Here is a 15685-nt window from a genome sequence, read left to right as displayed (position 1 = left end):
ATTGTGGTGCAATCCTATGTAAGCAAGTGCCATTGAGTTCAATATGGCTTTCTTTGACATAAGTGTGTATAGGATTGCAGCCTATGTCTGTGGGAAGAATGATAGGAAGTGTCTTTCTTCTGGTTACTAATGGTAGCAATTGGGTTTTGACCACGGAGATATCTCTCTCTCTCTCTCTCTCTCTCTCTCTCTCTCTCTCTCTCTCTCTCTCTCTCTCTGCTTTCCAGAAAGTCTCTAAATTGGATACTTGGGGGGTCCATATGGCTGTGTATGATGAAGACCTCTTGAAGAACCCTTTTTATCTAGCTATGCAGAAACGACGTCCTGATCTCTGCAGGAAAGTTGCAGAATTCCACGGAATTGTAAGTAAACTTGATGCCTTCAGAAAATGGGTCCTACAGCTTGGCAGGGAATGAGTTCGGACTTTGGGTTCAGGGGGTCTATTTAACAGATGTGGAAAAATGGGAAAACTACACTTTTGCTGTGGTATACTATTAAGTTTCTTTGCTTTTTGCACCATCACATGTTGCACATATGACAAAAGCATTAAAAAAGTGGAGGCATCTTTGGGAATGGGAGGAGGGTGTTACTTGATGCCAATTCCGTATTCTAAAGATAAGTTTTGTGTAAAAAAATATTAAAATGTTTAAAAAGAAAAAGTGGAGGAGCTGTGCATAGTTGTAGAGAGACCACTCAGTGAGGTGCTTTTAAATGGTTGCCACAAGAGTTAGCCCTGTTATAAGAATATCTTTTGATGACTCTACATGGAGAATCCAGAATTTTTAAATCAACAATTTTTTAGATGGTTTACAATGATACTTGCTTGGTGCAATCTATTCTTCTCTGAACTTGTGTCTGCCCGCCCTTGGAGGAAATACTGGGTGGTGTCCAATGCTACGCCTGGACAGAGTGGACCCACTGAAGTTAATGAACATGATTAACTTCGGTTTGTCAAGTTTGGTAGGTCTACTCTGAGCAGGACTTGGTGGAATACAAAACATTGCGTCAAAGTATTAAGGGTTTGAGATACGAAGTGGTGGCTCTCGTGGCCTCCCACAATATCGTATTCCTTCCCCCAGCCCACTGCACCATGTCAGGGTCTGTCCTCATTTGTGGTGATTGAAGAGCACCTCCCAGTGAGTAATGGTTTCTTGATCTGTACTATATTACTGCCTGATTTCAAAACTTGGCATCTTAAAATAGTGTTGTCTGGCAAAATGTTAATACTATTAGGATTTATCTGTTTTGTGTGTGTGCGTGCATGCACCTGACTCCATGCTTACTACTTCTTTAGGTGCTAGTTCCATGCAAAGGAAGTCTTTCAAGCAGCAGCATCTCAGCTTGCCAGTTTGACTCCTACGTTCTGAAGTCTGCGGAAGAAAACTTTCAAACTGTGAATGGAAAGGTACAAAAAGTGTTTTAAGGACAGGGATCTAGTGCAGTCTTGCATTGAGAGTGGTGGAGGCATCAGCCCACTCTACAACCTCAGGAAGTTCAGTGGAATAAATGAATTCTAAAGGAAGACAACAGTAATGCTTTAAGAGCTCAAGCAGAGAAGGCTTCTTACTCTAAAACTGATGGACAATCTTGCCCTTCCATCAAACATTTAAAAATCAATTCCGTAATACCATTTCAAAAGCAGAGTAGTATGTTTTAACTTTTGGATTGCACCTGTCTTGCTTTGGAGAAGCCGCCTTATCTTTCTCAAAATCTGCATGACTAACCACTATTCCTAAATAATTGTTCTGCTTGCGTACTTCTCACATTGGTATTGATCTTTTTTCATTTGCCTTTCCCTTCCTCCTGTCCCTTTAGGAAGTCTTCATACAAGGAAGCTTGATCATCCTTGGGGCTGGCTTCAGCCCTCGTTGCTCAGTGCCTGTTCTTTTTGAGGAAACTTTCTACAATGAGAGAGAAGAGAGCTTCAGCATCCTTTGTATCGCTCATGCGCTAGAAAAAAATGAGAGTGAAGGTGAGTAGTAGTGCTCTTCTCAGCCAGCCCTTGGACTTCAACAAAGCCAACTCTAGGTATTTTGCTGCCTGAGGCAGATGGCAGGAGAGTCCCATTTTCCCTTCTGCTGCTCCATTCCATGTACATAATTGGATTGGACTGGCAATTGAACCTTTTTACAACACTGGTGACAATGCAATGCCTTCCACCACACTGGAGGGGGCAGCAGACTATATTAGGAGGTACATGGCAAGTACCCAAGAGGGCACAGACTAGGTGGCTATCACTGCCACTCCACCCTCTGCTGCCTGACGTATCTACCCTACTCTGCCTAATGGTAGGGCCAGCCTTGGGCAATAACACTTCTTTCAGGACCTTCATATACCATGAGCAGACAGCTTATGTGGTCTAGAAGGCAAGGTCAGAAGCCTTTCATAAGGCGACAAAGATGAGAGCTAAATCACCCTAGCAGGCTTGCATGAAGGATCTTCATCCTGATTATCATTTCCTGGAAGAAATGACTCTTCAGAAGCCAGGAAAAGAGTTAAGAGGTCAGCAATAAATATGGGAGTCCTGGTTTCTTGCCATGACTTTTTGTATCTGGCAACATAAATAAATCAATAAATAAGGAACTGCTGCTAATGCTAGGAGGAACTGCAGATCTTTCTGTGCACTGACAACTGCCCTCCATTTCAGAACAATCCTCAACGCCGTCAAACTCTTACTCCCTGAAAAACGTTGAAGATGTGAGAGAGTTCTTGGGGAGACATGCTGAAAAGTTTGATAAAGCCATTGCATCTTTCCACAGGACTTTCAAGGATCATGACAGGAAAATCCTGCGGCACTACATAGTCAGTATCTCTGTTTTCAGCCTGCCTTAGTCTGTTGCAAATGCCTATTGCAAGAAACATTCTCCCATTTCTTATGCAGGAAGAATGCCTCTTCTGTGCCATGTACGCATAGTCTAAAAAAAGTACATATTGCTTCAAAAGTTTATCTATATGCAAATCTGTAGCTATATGCAAATCAATGTAGATTAACCCATTTCAGATACCTTTTTAAAAATTGAGTTGCAGCCTTAGTTACTGCTCGCTGCTAGATTACTTCATAATGAGAATGGCTCAAGTGCAACTCTAGAATAAATAAAGCACAGTAACCGACTTGATGCAAATGTGCTCTGCACCCACATGAACTAAACCTTTGGAAGATTAATCTGGAAACTGTACCTTCTCAAAGAATGCACTGGCACTCCACCCAGTTAAGCAACTTGGACTCTCCTCATGTCTTTCTTAAATGTTCTTTCTCCCCCATCCCTGCAAGGGCCCTCTACCTAGACATGTTGACGCAGTGGCCCAGTTAGGATGGCACACTGAACCATAGCTCACAAAGAGTGAGCTGCAGCAAGCTTCAGGTGCTCCCTGTTCCTCTACTTCGACCTCAGTGAGTCCATAAGCTTTGGTTCTGTTTCTGCTTAGCCACAGCTGCTTGTGCCATGGTTTACAAGTTGTTTTGTGTGAAACAAACCATGAGTTAACCAGACTTTGGACAACACGGCAAGCTGTCGTTAAGCGAAAACTTCTGAGCTCCACCTGGCAGCCATGCTGGTCAGGGGAAGTGGGAGTTTGTGAACTTGAGTCTCTTGTGATTTAATGTGACATCTGAGCCCAGCCTTTTGTCCTCCATAATGTCCTTCTTTTTGGTCTCCAGGATTCTGTAAATGCCCTCTACACCAAATGTATTCAGCAGTTATTGAGAGACTCGCACCTTGTGAGTATGAAATGGTTTGTGTGTGTATGTGTTAAATACAGTTTTCCACCCCTTCCCCAGACGGTGCCTGTTAACACTGCCGTTTCTCTCTCTCTCTCTCGTGTCCTTAGAGGATGCTTGCCAAGCAGGAGCCTCAGATGAATCTGATGAAGCAAGCTGTGGATGTAAGTAGTGGGTTGTTTGTTAGTGGGAATTCCATAAACACACGGTCATCTCCGGTTCAATTTATTTATTTGTGTTTCAGATATACATCCACCATGCTCTATATGACCTGATCTTTAAATATGTGGGGACTATCGAGGCGAGTGAGGTAGGTGTCACTTTCCCTTGGCAATTTGAATGCCTACTTTCCCAGCACCAGAATATAAGGTGCTTATCATAGCACTTATGGAAAGGGTACACTTTGATCAAAAGGCTTTTGCCTCAAGGTGAATGTCGACATTTCTGACCATTGCTTACATGTATTTTAAAGGAAAAACACTTGGGCTATCTGATTGTCCTTAACCATAGCTCAGCGATAGAGCACCTGTTTTGCATGTAGGAGATGCCAGGTTCAATCCCTAGCATCTCCAGTTAGAAAGGAGTAGGTAGAAGCTGCCTGAAAAGCTGGAGAATCAAGAGTAGACCATATAGGGCTAGATGGACCAAGCCTGATATACTGAGGCAGCTTCCTATGCTCTATGTACTCGTCTACTGGATGGTGTCTTCGTCCCTCTACCTATTGCTACAATTCCCATTAGACCCAGTAGGCATGGCCAATGGCTAGGGATGCTGGGGGCTGTAGTTCACCGATTTCTGGAGGGCCAAAGTTCCCCCATACCTTATCTTCAAACGTCTCAAGATACAGCCAAGAGAGCAGCTTGTTGTGTTTCTAAAATGGCCTCATTTGTATTTGTCGACCAGGATGCAGCTTTCAACAAAATTACAAGAAGCTTACAAGATCTGCAACAGAAGGATCTGGGTATTAAGCCTGAATTCAGGTGCGCTGCATGGAGATGACAATCTTAAAAGCTCTACCAGGTTTTTGGGGTTGGGTGGGTGGGGGAACCAATAACTTAGGTAAGGGATATATGGCTGCTGCTCAGAGCATCTTGCTCTTTGCATGCTATGAATCTGTGTACTCTTTGCCGCTTTACCAAAAACAAATATGCAGGTAAGTGGGTTATCGCCCATATGCCCTTGGTGCTACTGAATGAAGAAGTAGGAAAGGGAGAAGATGAGTTCTGCTGTCAGCACGTGTAACTGGAAGGGCTTGACGGCAACACTGAACTCTAGACAAATCCCAAGGGATAATACTTTTGCTGCAACAGCATATGGAAGAGAGCTTGTAGAACTACTCCCTTGGGATGTGTGCACAGGAGCTTATCAATATGTTGATAAGCAACACAAGTTTTTTTATCAATATGTTTGTGCTGGAGTTTGCTGACTCCTCAGCTTACTTCCTGTATTTGTGCCTTCAGGAACGGCCGGATCTGGAGATCATAGTAGGCAGCAGGGTCTTATCTCTGTCGTAAAGAGATTCATTTGCTCAGCTTTGTGAATGAAAAGTCATCAGAACAGGCCAGACCACCTTCTCTTCCTGGTCATTTGGCAAGCCTTAATTATGCTGAATGTAGGGGTAGAAGTTGCTATGGTTTGAAATAGTTGCCCACTTTTCGACAGTCACTGTTGCTCCTGCTCAAGTCTGGTGTATGTGCTAAGTACTCCTTTCTTTTGACCACACTCCACAGCTTCAACATTCCTCGTGCAAAGCGAGAGCTGGGCCAGCTGAATAAGTGCACCTCCCCACAACAGAAGCTCCTCTGTCTGCGCAAAGTGGTTCAAATCATAATGCAGTCTCCTAGCCAAAGAGGTCTGTAACCATGGCAATGTAATAATGGTTTCAATAGATGGTTTCAAGCCTCTCTGTGCTTTTAAAAGCCATCTTCATAAGCTTTTAAATGGGTGCATGTGAGCAGAACCTTGAAATGTAACATTCAGGTGCTTGTTTTCAGGTGTTTATTGGTCTGTTCTTGTTTTATCATGTATTTTGTGTCCTCATTTTGTATTATGTTGTGAACCACCCTGTGATCTGCAGATAGAGTGGTATACAAATGTTTACAACAACAACAAATTTTCTTATCACTTGGAAATTAGTGCTTTCCCTTTAACTGAGGCATCTGAAATACTTTTCCAGGGTGTATGGCAGGGCTTGTTATCTGAGACCCCCCCCCAGCTTGAAAGGGCTAGAATAGAAGATATAATTCAGACAGTACTTAGACCATTGTCCCTGGCACTTGGACTGGTCTCTTCTTCCTTTTACCCAGAAAGATGGCTTGAAAATGAGTAAAAGCCTTCAGGGAACTGGTTATATCTGTGTAGGATTTTAAATTGAACTACCTTGTGTTTAGGAGTGCCTGCTGTATTTCTTTGTTTCACACAAAGGGCATGCCTTCAAGATGTGCCTGAAACTTCTGGATTTTAAAACTGCTGCTGATCAATCGTGGTGGCAGCACCTTTAGTCTGCCGAAAGCTTTCTAAACACTGCAGCCCTAATTAGAAGCATTTAGGCACTATCACTAGCATAGAAATGTGACTCCACTTTTTCCTTCCCACTTCAGTTAACATGGAGACCATGTGTGCAGATGACCTTCTCTCAGTCCTGCTGTACCTTCTTGTGAAAACGGAGATTCCAAACTGGTATGTGACAAGTCTCCTTTTGCTCCTGAGTGTTATTTCTCTGCTGCAAGAGCGCTAAACAAGGCAGAGTGCTGAAAGGTTTCTAGCATTGCTTGAAGTCATGGAGTCTGTAAGCTAGGATGGCCATCAGCTGCCAGCTGCCCCCCCCCCCTGTTCAATATTGATTGTGTTTCAGGATGCGAAGGGGTCTGGTTTGTGACTCTGGGTAGCTCCACTTATCCAGATGAGTGCATAGCTGATTTAAGTGTTTGGTTCCATTTCCAAATGTGATTAAGAAATCACATGTTCCAGTATTGGAGACAAACCCACTCCAAATAAACTGGATGCAGAATCTGATTTAAGTCTTAAAACCCAACCTACATTTGGTTTATGGGATAATTTGAAGTCTGTACTAGCTGTTCACTAGCAAATGACCATTGCAGTACAGTCCTGTATTCTCAGCAAAGCCTTAATTGGATGCTTCTATGTTCTAAGGTTTTATAGCAGAACTGTGAGAAGCATTGTGACTTGCTTTGGACTTGAAATAGTAGTTTGAATCAAAGACCAAAAATACATATTATCAATTCTGTGATTGCATTGCCCTGGAAATGGGCATAATAACACTGCACAGCTGAGTGCTTCTAACTGGTGGCTGTTTCAGACTCTCCAATCGAGATGCATCCTGAGTCAGAAATGTTCAACCTGGTCCTCTTATTGCCATTTGAGTAGAAACCCCTTTTGGGTGTGAATATTTAATATTTTGCTGCTTTTGGAAATCACTTGCCTTGCTTGGACAGCATGTATCACAAATCTGAAATCTCACAGATCTGAAAAACGTGTAGGGTACTAACATCTGTCACAAAATAGACCTTGGTTGTTACATTGGTAAGATGCAACTGGGAACTAAAAATGTAAATGCTTACAGCAGACCTGTTGTATTAGCAACGTGCCATTTCCAGGGATTACATGCATTTAACAAATGTGCTTATGTTTTTGGACGTCAGTTATAATGCAGGGCTGATTTTCTTTTTTTAATCTGCGTGTCTTGAATGTGCACGGGTTGTGTCCTTTTGTAAATGTGTGGCTGTTTGCACAGCTTGCATCCCAGGACAGGGCATTGCAATACAAATGGCATGGCTTTTTGTGGTGGTAACCTGCTAGAAAATAAAGCCAAATTGTTTTAATCTGATTTTTTTCTTCTACCCCCTGCCTCCTAAAACCCACCAATATGATTGTACCCATCAGAATGATCCTGGAAAGCTGTAATAAGTGTGATCCCTATAGTCTTTTTTTTATAGCTTGTCAGTTTTGACTGCCAATCCAAGAATGCCATTTCTGGTTTTGTTGGGGCTGGAAGTTCAATAGTATCAGAGATAAAAACATATCCTGTTATTGGAAGTATGCAGGATCAAACTGCAGAAAAAGTGTGGATTAATAACATGTTGTCTTCATGGCTTTCTGTTTATTCAGGGGCCTTTCATGATCAGCTGTGTGCATTCTGAAAATGGAACAGGCGCCCTGCTCTTTCCTCCCGAAACATTGTGCCTGCAAGCATTGAAGCCCACTCAGAATAAATTAAACTTGTGGATGATGAGGGGCTCTCTGTGGGAGATAGGATAAATGTTTTGATCTTGCATTAGTGATTGGAAGTTGAGGAACCAATTAGATGTACATGCAATTTTAAGTGACCTTTCTCAGTCATCTCCACTTCTTGAGTAATGTCTTGAAAGCCTTATATGCTATTTTATTTTCTGTCTAGGATGGCAAACTTGAGTTACATCAAGAACTTCAGGTTTTGCAGCTCAGCAAAGGATGAACTTGGATACTGCCTGACTTCAGTTGAGGCTGCAATAGAATACATCCGTCAAGGAAACCTCTCGGACAGGCCAACAGTAAGTCACTTTAATAGGGGTTGCAGCATAAAGTCTGGCTTGATAACGGCAATTGTGCAGCAGTTGTGATTGTAATAGGAGTGCCTTCTGGACGTACATCTCCTTTGCAACAGTTTACTGTTTGCCTGTGCACATTGCTTTAAGGTCTCTGTAAGCAAACTTGAGCCATTGCTCAAAGAGGCTTGTAAAAGGACAACCTTGAGCCCTGGTAGACTTCTGTTCAGCTTTATTTGAAGGACAAGGAGTATGAGCTGTAGATATAGTTCCTGCATCGTGTGCCTTATAGCTTGTATGTGCATAAGCACACCCATGCTCTTCTATGTACTTCACCATTTGTCTCCAAGTGTTTGGCATGTTTAGTATAGACAATGCCCAAAATTATAGCATTGGGATACAATTAGATCCCTTTTGTCGGTAAAAAAAATAAATACCATTCTTAACATTTCAGAATTCAGGAAACAGATCTGTAGCATTGCTGAAGCTAAGTAGCTGTTGCCCTCTTCAGGAATTGGGATGGGATATCACCAGGAGAGCCCTGTAAGAACAGAACATGCACACAATAAATGTGGGCCACATCTACACCAGGCATTGAAAGCACTATTAAGCCACTTGCTGCTCCCAAGGAATTCTGGGAACTGTTGCTAAGTATCAGGAGTTTTTAGGAGATCGACTATTCCCCCCCACCCCCGACCTGCAATTTCCGTAGTGGGTTAACAATAACTCTCTTCCCAGGGAATTCTGGGAATTGTAGCTCTTTGAGGGGGAATGGGGTGTCCAACAACTCTCGGAACTCTTAACAAACTACAGTTCCCAGGATGCATTTTTTGGGGGGAGCCATTACTATTAAAGTGGTACGATACTGGTTTAAATGTGGGCAATGGATGTGGCCATGAAACAGGTGGAAATGCTGCAGAAATCCTTTGGTCAGTGTAGTTTCCTCGGACTTTATTTTAACCTTCCAAAACTAGGTGCTCCCGCTCTGATCTGGAGGCTGAAGGATGTGAACTTGGTACCACAATGAAACCTGCACCTGATCCAGCTGCCAAGAAATGGAACTTAGCTGCTTAATGGCTCTGTCTGTGGGGCTTGATATAGAAGGGGGTGGAGGCCCTACTGTGGGACACACATCACAAAATCTGCTTTTTAAAATGGTTTTACAGCATTTTTCACTTTGCTCTTTCAGTGGTAAAATCTTTTAAGCAGATTTGTGGCACTTGGCTACTCCTTTTTATATTAAAAAAAAGCAAATGTGTATCACAAGTCTTGCTTCCTAACTACTATGTAAAAAAAAAGAAAAGAAAAAAGTTTGTGTCCAAAAAGAGGAGGGGGATAAAAAATAAAAATAAAAGCCCACATTTATATTTCAGTCTTTGATCTGAAGGAAGTTTGAACTCTTTAATATCAGTTACCCACCTTGTTAACAGAAAAGATTTGGGCAGAGATGTTAAGACTACAGCAACTTGCTATGTTTTGTAAAATAAAAGGCATAAATGAACTTGGATGACAAATGTGTGTGTGTTCTTTAAAGTAAAGCTGCTTTGAAACAACAACAAAATGCTTTTCTCTCTTTAAAGTTAGTTTGCCTTTTCTTGCTGGCAATTTTACCTAAATACATACTTGGCTGCTGCTAAGCTGCTTTTGTGCTGCTAGGTTTCAATAGCTTTTTACTGTTAGACTCTTCATATGGAAGGAGAATCTTCTGACGTTGCGCTGACATCTCTTGGTGCAAGATTTCAGACTTAAATTCTCTCGAGTTTGAAGAATCCTGCTTTACTGTGTGTGGCAGGCAAATTATTTAAGAGACCTTGACTGTGGATTTCTAGACCCAAATTGGACACACTGTCGGGCACACATTTAAACCTAATCAGTTCAGTTACATGGAAAGCAGGGTTGGGGGACAGCTGGTCTTTTCCCCATTTGCTCATGGAGTTCAGTGGGGTAGGAAAGTGCCTAGGTAAGCCATCAGTAAGGATTTTAAAGCACTTTTACTGTGGGTTAAACCACAGAGCCTAGGACTTGCCGATCAGAAGGTTGGTGGTTCGAATCCCTGTGACGGGGTGAGCTCCCGTTGCTCGGTCCCAGCCAACCTAGCAGTTCAAAAGCACGTCAAAGTGCAAGTAGATAAATAGGTACCGCTCTGGCGGGAAGGTAAATGGTGTTTCCGTGCATTGCTCTGGTTCGCCAGAAGCGGCTTAGTCATGCTGGCCACGTGACCCGGAAGCTGTACGCTGGCTCCCTCGGCCAATAAAGCGAGATGAGCGCTGCAACCCCAGTCTCATCTGCGACTGGACCTAATGGTCAGGGGTCCCTTTACCTTTACTGTTTGAGTTGGGCTCCCTACTTTGTCTTCACAAGAGGGCATACCTTGATTTTAAGTATACAAGAACATGGTGAGCTGCCTTCACTCCCCACTCCCCTGAACAAATTATTGGTGTATCTAGCATCAGTGTGATAGCAACTCTTAGGTTCGAGATGGGAGTCTTCCCAAGCCCTATGAAGAGATGCTGGGATTGAACCTGGGCCCTCCTATCCTATGCATAGCATGTGTTCTTCCACTGAGCTATGGCCCTCTTTCACAGATATATGCTGCCGTGATGTTTAGTACCCTGTCTGCTGGATACAGTGTTAATCCCCCAGCTCCTGTCACTGTTTGTGGCATCAGTTGCCTTTTCTCTGAGGCACTTGTAGAAAATTGTTCTAGGCAGACCAGTCAGTGCTTATCCTTATTGCTGAAGTACAACTTGAAACACTGCTCTCTAGCGTGCCGCCTTCGCGAGAGTAAAAAAGGAAAGGGTTGACGCTTAACACTTGGGAAAAAACTCTTTAAAACTGCCTGGCAGATCCCTTTGAAAGAAGCCACCAGCAGGGCCTTTCCTCCTCAGTACCCACTGCAGCCTAGAGCTACAGTGTGCAAGCTGTAAATTCAGGCATGTGGGCAATGGGAACAGCAGCACTTCCAATGGCTAAATAGTAGGCTGATTGGCTTAATACAGAGTCAGAACACCAGTCTGCCACCCCAGCATTGTCTTCAAGGACTGGCAGTTCCTCCCTGGGTTTTCAGGCAGGTTTGGGAATCCCTCCCAAGTCCTACCTGCAGGTGCTACTGGGGACTGAACCTGGGGCCTTCTACATGCCAAGCAGGGGCTCAGCCACTGAGCTACGGCAAACCTGGGTCATATGTACAATGGTTTATGTGGGTTGCATAATCCCAGGCATAAATGTGGCAATCTCGGGGGCACTTGACTCTTGTTTGGAAAGCTGAAGCCACGTGCCCTTGCTCTTCAGCATGTGGCATCGTAGGACAGTGTCTTATGACTACATCAATTGCGCAAGGATGGCTTGCTGTGGAGAACAAGCAGGAGTCCTACAACATTAATGTTTAAATCACTAATACTTATCCTGTTCCAATTTCTTAAATTATATGCTGCCTTGGGAATGCTCCTCTTGAAATTATAAATGCTCCATCAAGAAAACATTGAAGCCTCTACCAGAACAAATAGCAATAAGCATTTAAAGTTAAGCTTTAAATAATCCAGTGGCAGCTGTACAGAATCCCTGAATTTACAGGTATCTCTGCCCTGGTGCAGGAGCCAGAGCATTGGGTTCCATCACCCTGGCAGAACCCACACCTGATGCCTGCTCCACCCTTCTCCCCTATTTTTTCTTCTTCCTAGGCATACAGTGCCAGATGATGTGATCAAGGCATCCTTTTAATTTCTACTGTGCCCCATGTTGTTCTGCAGCGCTGTGGGAAACAAAAGAGTAGTTAGATCCTGCTGTCAAGTGCTGGTACCAAAGCCAGGTAAAACCTCTTAGAGCCCACCACCAGCAGAGGCAGTCCAAGAGAGGACCATTTGCTCAAGGTCCCCTCAAATCTGAGAGGAGCAGTATGAGTCCCTCACCTGCTTGTTGGAGGGAGAAATTGGTGGGGGCAGTGGAGTGTGCTGCTTGGAAGGAAGAACTGGCTAGGACCATGAACAGGAGTGTCCCTTGTTGGAGGAAGGAAACATTGCCTCTCATATAGCAGGTCCCAGTTGTGTGTATATCACCAGTATGTTCGATATGATGCTAACCTGGTGCCCTGTTGAACAACTCCCATCAGGCCCAGCCAGCACAGCAAATGGTTAGGGGAGTTGGCACCAGGTTCATGGAACTATTTAGCTTGGGGCAATTATATTCTGCTTTTAGAAGATGAAAAACCCAAAATGCCTAAACCCAAGTTGCATTAGAAATTGAAATTGAAACAATGAAACAGAATAAGCAGCAGGAAACAATAGTATGAGTGCAGACAAACAGGTTTATGCTCAAAATATAAGCACTACCTTCACTGAGTCCTTTCTAATCATACAAAACGTGTACAAAAGAAACTGGGCTCTTCCGTAAACCTGCTGTCCAGTCTAGTCCTAATCTTTAGTAGATTACAGGCTAGTTGTTCCTCTAGCCCCGTGTGGTCCACTTTGACTTGCAGGTATTCTCAATCGTCTTCACCATCACAAGCTCCCTGGTTTTGTTACTAGCAACTGAATTTCAGGATCTTTTCCATGCAAAATGTACTGTATCATTCTTGTCATTCCTTAACCACATTCTAACTTATGGCCCTTTTGTTACCTTACTCCATCAGGCTAGTAGGCCTTATCCTAAGCTGCCATAATTACCAGTGGAGGCCAGAGCCCTGTGAGTAGAAGTAATCAAGTGGGAAAGGACCATTTGGTCATACTGAGATGGTCTGACGTAGGAATGGTAATTGGACCACATCAGATAAAGCTAGGAAATAGGGCCAGTGTGAATGTGCTCCACTATTTATTTGTATGGGGCTCAAACTATGCACTCATTCAGTTTTACACACCACTGTTGCTGCCATATTTGGAGGTTGTATGCATCACACCCTTGCGGGGTGACCTTGTTGGTGTGGGAGAGAAACCAGATTTTCTGGCTGGAAATTTTTGACACACACCATAACTCACATGGCAGGGCAACTAAAAACAAATCACTGCCCATATACAATTTGAGGTGGTGCATTCTCCAAGTGAGTGAGGACCATACTGCCTTACATACGCAGATTCAAATGAGTGCTATAGCTCTGTTTGCATTAGTGCGCAAATAATCTGGTTTGTGACACCCGCTTCATGCTAACGGTAACTTTCCAGGAATTGCTGCAAAATGCCCCAGTGACTTACAAGCTGAGATGCTGTCTACCCTACATTTATCCTGTTTTACAGAACAGGCAGTGTTGCTTTCCCATTTGCCATTTTCATCAGCTCTATAAGAAACTTGAAAGTTGGACTGACTAGAGCTGTGTATTCAAGGGACACATTAATTTGGACATAAAGCTTTAAGTCAAAGGTTACCTGTGCCCTCAACGTGAATTTACAGCTAAGCCAGGCAGTGCTTTGTACCACTAAACTGAGCACAGGGGAGGCAGGAATGGCTTATATGATTCCAGGGCCCTAAAAACACAGAAACTACTTTCCTCAGGAATGTTAAGCTGGCACCTCGATCTGCCTGTAAATTACATTGTTACAGACACCACTTTTGCCACATTTCTTTTGTCTCTTGAGAGGACTGGGAAGTACTTCAAATGGGCATAATATAAACATTTATTGTGGCACAATATGGCTGCATTATATTAGTAACATGATAAGCACCAGAGGTTAGATGCGTGGCGATTATAGTGGTGTTCTTGTTGCGGAATACTCTCCTCAGAGACCTTTCCCCTTGTCCTGCTGCTCTCCCCTGGGGAAAACTGCTCTTTAGTGCTCAGTAGGAGCAAATGGCAATTCAGGTTTTCTGTGGCTTGCCATTTGTTCCAATTTATTGTTAAAGAGCAGATTTTCCCTGGGAAAAGAATGGGGCAAGGGGACAACCACATGGACTGCTGTCTAGAAAGCATATAAACAATAAAATTATTATTATTATTATTATTATTATTATTATTATTATTATTATTATTATAGGTCAAGCAGAAAACCACTCTTATTTGTGCTTTCTAGGCACCAGCCCTCCCCTGGCGTCAACGTTGGTGACTTTCTGGAGCCAGTTTGACATTGGTTTATTTGGCCACGTTTGTCATGAAACTGCAACCTCTGCTCTTCTATATATATTTCTGCTTTTACTTCGTTTTTTATTGATGGTATTACATGGCCTTAATTCAGTTTCATTCTAACCTTATTACAGTATTACCTCGGGTTACATACGCTTCAGGTTACATACGCTTCAGGTTACACTCCGCTAACCCAGAAATAGTACCTCGGGTTAAGAACTTTGCTTCAGGATGAGAACAGAAATTGTGTGGCGGCAGCGGCAGCTGGAGGCCCCGTTAGCTAAAGTGGTGCTCCAGGTTAAGAACAGTTTCAGGTTAAGAACGGACCTCCAGAATGAATTAAGTTCTTAACCCGAGGTACCACTGATTTGTTATTATTGTTTTTCTTTTTAATTTTTCTTTGTACATGTAAGACAGGGTATAGGTCTTTTAAACAAATAAAATAATTGAAATTATCTTACTTGGTATAATCAGATCATGGGCACCAATTTTAAGTTGTTGAGCTTGGCTTGAAAATAGACTTTGCTGTGTTGAACTGATCAGTTCAGTGTTGTATGCTATGCCAGGAATAAATTGATGGGAGGTTCTTTTCCCCCTCACAGGGATCTGAAGGATTTAGTGAGAAGCTATTCTTAAGACAAAGAATGAATTTACTGTCTCAGATGTCCAACACCCCGATAGACTGCTTGTTTCAGGTTTGGATTGCATGAATATTATGTCAGCTCTGAGAAATGGCCAGAAAACTACATTCCGTTCTAAGAAAGTTGAGAGCCCTTGTAACAGCTCAATGTTTTGAAGGTTCCACCCGCCTTAAAATATATTTTAATCTTTCCATGATTTTGCTTTTGTTTTAGAGTGAGTGAAAGAGATGTCCAGTCCCCCCCCCCCCAGTTTAGCTTTTATTGGATATTTCAATTATTGATGGTTGAAACAGACCAGGTAGTTGGTTTTGCACAGCCAACAACATGTCCATTCAGAGCCTGTATATTAGGATTAAGAGTTGGGAGAAAATACTGGCTGGTTAGATGACAATATTATAATTTTATTAAATTTATATCCTATCCTTCCTCTCTAATGAGCCCAGGGCAGCAAACATGCCAATTATAAAACGACACAATAAAAATGTCTAAAAATAGTTAAAAACAAAACTTACCAATGATCTCAGGGTTGCCAGGATCTTTCAGCCATCAAAATGATTAAGTAGGCTGTGGCCAAGCTGCTCCAGGATGATATGGGGTATCTAGACCTACTTCAGTTTGGCTTCTGGACAGTGTTTAGGATTGAAATAACATTGGCTGATCCATTTTTGCCATGATGTAGAGAGGAAGAGTGTGACCCAGTTGATTCTGCTGGACTTTTCAGAGGCATCTGATATTA

At 42.9% G+C, this 15685-nt stretch overlaps 1 protein-coding gene across 8 annotated transcripts in view; it reads left to right on the top strand.

Annotated features, from left to right (window-relative positions):
* The window catches only part of ANKRD27 (ankyrin repeat domain 27), a 69856-nt gene that overhangs the window by 25941 nt on the left and 28230 nt on the right, over positions 1-15685 (top strand). For 7 of the 8 annotated variants that reach the window (XM_081203958.1, XM_081203960.1, XM_081203961.1 and 4 more), the window contains 12 exons: positions 228-362; positions 1295-1405; positions 1816-1972; positions 2648-2802; positions 3659-3718; positions 3829-3882; positions 3963-4028; positions 4622-4698; positions 5449-5570; positions 6319-6397; positions 8136-8268; positions 14911-15003. In XM_081203958.1, the coding sequence (XP_081060084.1) occupies positions 261-362; positions 1295-1405; positions 1816-1972; positions 2648-2802; positions 3659-3718; positions 3829-3882; positions 3963-4028; positions 4622-4698; positions 5449-5570; positions 6319-6397; positions 8136-8268; positions 14911-15003 (1209 nt within the window). In that variant the 5' untranslated portion in view covers positions 228-260. Of the gene's footprint in view, positions 1-227; positions 363-1294; positions 1406-1815; positions 1973-2647; positions 2803-3658; positions 3719-3828; positions 3883-3962; positions 4029-4621; positions 4699-5448; positions 5571-6318; positions 6398-8135; positions 8269-14910; positions 15004-15685 lie in introns of those variants that run through there. The other variant, XM_081203964.1, reaches the window with a different exon arrangement.

The sequence above is a fragment of the Podarcis bocagei genome (genome assembly GCF_964188305.1).
Source record: "Podarcis bocagei genome assembly, chromosome: 7".
Classification (NCBI taxonomy): domain Eukaryota; kingdom Metazoa; phylum Chordata; class Lepidosauria; order Squamata; family Lacertidae; genus Podarcis; species Podarcis bocagei.
Note: the sequence above shows the minus strand (reverse complement) of the source record. Positions and strands in the feature narration are given on the sequence as shown.